Source organism: Cupressus sempervirens, unplaced genomic scaffold, assembly GCF_028749045.1.
Source record: "Cupressus sempervirens isolate cs-2001-9-10 unplaced genomic scaffold, ASM2874904v1 CseChr00s100002_03, whole genome shotgun sequence".
In the NCBI taxonomy this organism is placed as follows: domain Eukaryota; kingdom Viridiplantae; phylum Streptophyta; class Pinopsida; order Cupressales; family Cupressaceae; genus Cupressus; species Cupressus sempervirens.
This window is the reverse complement of record NW_028322207.1, coordinates 230,772-236,438: the sequence shown is the minus strand read 5'-3', so window position 1 is coordinate 236,438 and position 5,667 is coordinate 230,772. Positions and strand designations below refer to the sequence as shown.

The window sequence follows — 5,667 nt, the reverse complement described above, 5'->3', positions numbered from 1 at the left end:
TGTGGGCCCGTAGCTCGCAGGCTTCGTGCCTCACTGGGCTGCCTGAACCCTCCATCAAAAAAAAAAAAAATATGGATGAGTAGGAGATAATTTCCACAAGTAGTCAAATTGCCATGTCTCACTGCAGTATTACTCCAACCACAAACCCTTAATTAAGAAATTTTCTCAAAGCTTGCAATCCCATTTACATAAATGTTATTAAAAACCAACATCCGTTCCTTCAATCTACCCAGTGCATTGTATTCATAAGCAGTAGAAAAGTGGGAAATCTGCCACAGAGACAATCAAATATTAGCCTGCTCCCTTGGAAAGCGATCCCAAAGGTTCACGCAAGAAAATCACAGCGACTCATGTTTCTCCCGGGAATTCCAGCATTCTCAATTTCCAGGGTATTTGTTCATTAACCATGATTAATGTGAGGAGGAAATTCCATGGACACCTAGTCTTCCTTAAAAATTGTAGCTCAACGAGTTCGACTTTACCAGGGGAGGGGACTCAGTTGTCAATACCACCTCCGCTTCCATCTTCTCATGGCATACCGGTACCTTAAGCTTTTCAATTTTCAGCCTTCACTTTGTAATGTTAATTACGTTTCCATGGAACCGAAGAATGTGATGAGAAGTATTTTTCTGAGCCGTTCCCTGTCAGAACCCAGTCATTTTGTAAAACAGAGCAATGAAGACGAATTGAACGCCGACAAAGTCTACGAGGCTTTAGACATCCTTTGTCAAGAGGGACGATTAAAGGAGGCGATTCATCTTCTCTCCTCAACCGATTGGCGTCAAATTTTGCGCGAGTGTGATATTCATGCCCGCCTCTTGCAGGGATGTATTGATATGAAATCGAGGCGAGAGGCCAAGCGGGTTCACCTGTTTATGATCAAGCATGGATTCATACCAGGACTTTTCCTGGGAAACCGTCTCGTAAACGTGTATATTAAATGTGGGCTGCTGGATTATGCGCGCCAGGTGTTTGACAGGATGTCAACGAAGGACGTGGTTTCGTGGACTACTATGCTTGATGGTTATGCTAAGATGGGATTTATAGACTATGCTCGTCAAATTTTCGACGAAATGCCCAATCGAAATGTGGTATCTTGGAATGCAATGATAGCGGCGTATGCTCAGCAGGGGCGTGGGCCGGAAGCCCTGCAACTGTTTTGTAAAATGCAGAAGGCAGGAGTAAAATCTCAATCTTTTACATTTGTGGCAACCCTCAGCGCAAGTGCCGGACTGGAGATTTTAGAAGCGGGAAAGCAAATTCATGCCTTTGTCCTCAAGGTTGGGTTTGAATCAAATGTATTTGTAGGCAGTGCACTGCTTGACATGTACGCTAAATGTAGATGTGTAGAGGACGCGCATCAAGTGTTTGACAGGATGCCAGAACGAAATATAGTCTCTTGGAATGCAATGGTTGATGGGTATGGAAAATATGGTTCCATCTCAGAAGCTCGCTATCTGTTTGACAAAATGGCTGAGCGAAATGTGGCCTCATGGACGGCAATGATTTCAGGATATGCTCAGCGTGGGGTTTCAGAGGAGGCTTTTAAGCTCTTTTGCCAGATGCAAAAATCTTTATCGCAACCGGACCAATTCACGTATGCCTGTGTTCTTAGCATATGTGCCAGCCTCACGGTTATGGGTTACGGTAAACAAGTACATGCACGGATTTTGAGAATTGCTTTCGAATCGTATGTGCCTGTGGGTAATGGTCTTGTCACTATGTATGCTAAATGTGGAAGCATCAAAGATGCACGCAATGTGTTTGACAAATTACCCATAAAAAATGTGGTGTCATGGACAGCAATAATTTCAGGCTATGCCATGCACGGTTATGGTTATGATGCTGTAGAGCTCTTTCAACAGATGGAAGAAGTAGGGATTAAGCCTAATTGTATTACTTTCCTTAATGTTCTATCTGCATGCAGCCACTCTGGTTTAGTGGACATAGGCCTTTCCTATTTTACTTCAATGACTAAAATGCATGGGATCATACCAAACATAGATCACTATTCTTGTATGGTTGGCCTTTTAGGGCGTGCTGGATGCCTAGATCTCGTGAAGTGTTTTCTCAATAACATGCCATGTGAACCGGACATCCGGCTCTGGTCGGCATTGCTTGGCATCTCTAGAATAAATGACCATCCAGAGTTGGGAAAGCATGCGGCAGAATCTCTTTTTCTGTTGGAGCCAAACAACTCTGCAACTTATATCGTTCTTTCCAACATCTATGCTGCGGCTGGTAGGTGGGATGATGTTGCAAAAGTGAGGAAATTGATGAGAGAAAAAGGAATTAAGAAGTTGCCGGGATGGAGTTGGATTGAAAACAAGAACACAGTGCATGCCTTTGTGGTAGGGGATGAAGCATAGCTTTAAATGGAGCAATTTGTGAATGCATTGTGATCCCAAATGTTGATGTTCAAAATGCAGACACAATTTCATTAGGGGAAAAAAAAGGGAAACTTGCATAGATACAATCCAATGCAAGTCGGGGACATGGATTTTTAAAAGTCAGATTTTAGGGTGCTTTCTGATAAACCAAACTTCAAACATATAGAGAATGTGCTCCCGCCTTCCACAGAATAATTACGCTTGATTTTGGATGTATAGGCTTATCCTATTATCTACATGGTGAGTTCCTTGCTCCCTTCTTCTCCTTCATGTAAGTTGCTTCGAAACTTTGAGCAGAGTCACAAATTGCTTCCACAATTTAATTGTTATTGCAACTGTTCTTTATTTTTCACCTTTGGGTCAAAAATAGTCTATGTTTCCTCTAGATCTTATGTCAACTTTTTGGAAGGTTTAAATGTTCAGAGGAGAGAGATCAATAAAAATATTTAAATATCGTCAAATGTTACAACATAAAGCAAGCCCTTGGTTTTTTGTAGAAGTCAAATAAGGGTTTCAAAGAAGAGAAAATCATGTCCCTCAGTTGAGTTAAATTGGGCAAGTTATACATTACGTTGGAAGGAATTGGTTTTTAGGGAGTAAAGGTCCAAGGAAAAGATCTCTTGTTTTCAACCCTAGCATGGAGTTAGGTGAAGCTTTACGTTTTGTGTTTCGGTTTTTTCTTTCCAAGAAGAACATGCAGTCCAAGACAAATAACAACAGATAAGCTCAAATAGCATTGATGAGAGAGCTTTCATGTGCATAAAAGCAGTAGTCATTCAAGAGTTGAAGGAGCAGTAGTCAAGAACAAAGATCTTCATTCAAAAGTAGAAATAAGAGTGCGAACAACGGATCCTGCAGCAAACTCATGTTTGGAGGAATACTTACAAGTAGCAAACAATGATTTCTCACGGAGGACAGAAAGTTACTTTCACTATAAGCCAATAGCAGCACTTAAAGAGGGTGAGCAGAAGACTTCTCAAGCAGTTTAAGCCAACAGAAAGCAGAAATTTATTTATGAACAGCATGTAAGGATGAAAGATAGCAAAATAATACAAGAATAAGGGCTTTCAAGGTTTATAACAGCGAGTAACATGAAGAGAAAATCATATTTAGTGTGAGCACCAATTACCAAAAGAGGACAGCATGTGATATAAGGGAAAAGTGGTGAGTTTATGAATGTAAACATCTGATCTAATAAAGCAAACAGAGTTTCAAATTGAGAACAAACAAATTCGAGAGCAAGCTGTAGATGAGAGGTAGGGTTTCAAACAAGTTCTGAAAATTCTATTTTCAAGAAAGTTTTTGTTTTTATCTATCAAAGAGATTTAGTTCCAACTTCTATTTAAAGGACGTTCCTATCAAGCTTAAAAGTGAAAGCTCTTTTTTCCATATATTCTTTTTCATTTTGACAGTCAGTGTAAGAGTTTGTTCATGAATTCAAGACAGTGCTTTTAGCCCAAAAGAGCTGTCTTGATGAACAATTTTTATGCATGTAAACCATATTCAAAGGTCAAGACAGAGCAAACCAATGTGATTAATAGAAAATGGTCATGATAAGAAGTGTTGTTACAATATTACCAAAGCAGTGATAGGAGAATGAATTGACCCTATTCAATATATAAGGATCAGTGAAAAGACATGACAGAGAAATGTCATTGGTACAGAGACAGTAACAGAGATAAGAACGGCTTTTTGTTATTCAAGAGACAATCCATACACTGACAGCACATAGTCTAGATTTAATTTTAACATCTAGGGTTCACTAGGATGACTGAGGATGGTCTTTTCAATCAATGATAAGAAAGGAAACCAAGTATGGAGGGGAGAGCTATGAAGAAAGGGAAAAACTACCAGAAGAAAAGAGTGAGTGAGCTGTGTTCTTATGGATGCAGGTGTATTGCTGCCTTTGAGCAGCAAGAAAGATTAAGAAGCATTGACTCAAGATAATGAGATTGACATTAAAAGTAGACATTCCTTTTAGAAACAGTAAAGTGATGAATAGCTATTGTTCAAGAAGATGGATATAAAAAACAGTGCTAAGAGGTATGCAGCAAGGACATCTTTGTTGAAGATTACACAATGAAATCAGTGAATAATAAGGCTAAAAGTAGCAGAGACGTGTCTTGAAGTCCAAGATAGTGATAACATGAAGACCAAAAAGGATGATAACGGTTGCACAAAAGACAGTGATAGGTCAGACGAAAGGAAAAACCAGTAAAACTCATGATGTCACCAAGCAGGCAAAAAAGCAACGGTAAAGGACTTAGGCAGTCATATTGAGGAAGTCATAGAAAGAATGTTTAAAAAGACAGAGATCTCTAAGCTGTCATAATGTAGAACAGATATACTATTGGAATGATTGCAGTCATGGCGAGCAAGGCATTGTCATAACATTGAACAAGACAAAAGAAGTGGTAAGCAAAAATAGCCAGTCATGGTGAGCGAGGCACTGTTATAACATTGAACAAGGCAAAAGGAGTGGTGAGCAAAAATAGTAGTGCCTATATAATGTAAGACAAGCTCACTGTCTAAAGATGGGTCATAATGATCAAGGTGGAAGAAACAATCATGTATGATCAGCGAAGACATTAGAGGACAGTTTTTTTCATTTGAGAAAATTATACATGCAAGATGTAAAAGATAAATTTCGGTGCTTTTAGTATAAGCAGTGAATTTCAATATGGAAACAATGATCTACAACATCCACAAAACTAGTAATAGTGAAAAGAAGAGTGTATTTCATTGTTGATAACTTGATACGACAGATTTATATGTCATTGTCAAGACAGAGGACAGCAAGATCACAGTGAAAAGCTCATACAACAAACTAAAGCGGGAGTGAAGTGAAAAAGACAATCACTGTGACATGCACATTGCAAAAACAGTTTCAATTATGACAACCCAACAAAGATGCAAAATAATAACCATGGCCATTAGACAATGAAAAATTCAGTAAGTTGCTGTTATAAATATGCCATTTAAATGATGAAAAGACAGTGATTTCTTGCTGAAAACAATGTATAAAGCTCAAAAGCCATGAGGAGACCATGCCTTGTGGAAGTGGAATGATAGGTTTTCAAAGAAGCCAAGAAAAACTGTCATGACAAAGGATACAATCAAGAACAATAAAGATCAAATGATAGGAACAGAGATTGCTGGTGAGCATGAAGTCAATGACAGTGTTCAGAGATGCAGACAAAGTCAGTGGCAACGATGCAATCAAAACAATATGAAAAGCATATATCACATGAAGAGACATGAATACTCTGACAGAAAG

General features: G+C 38.9%; 1 protein-coding gene across 1 annotated transcript; it reads left to right on the top strand.

Annotated features, from left to right (window-relative positions):
• The first annotated feature begins 596 nt into the window (after positions 1–596).
• On the top strand, positions 597–2,369 carry LOC149527818 (pentatricopeptide repeat-containing protein At2g21090-like). The gene has a single exon (XM_089812097.1). The coding sequence runs from the start codon at positions 597–599 to the stop codon at positions 2,367–2,369; it is 1,773 nt and encodes a 590-aa protein (XP_089668223.1).
• Positions 2,370–5,667: the final 3,298 nt, after the last annotated feature.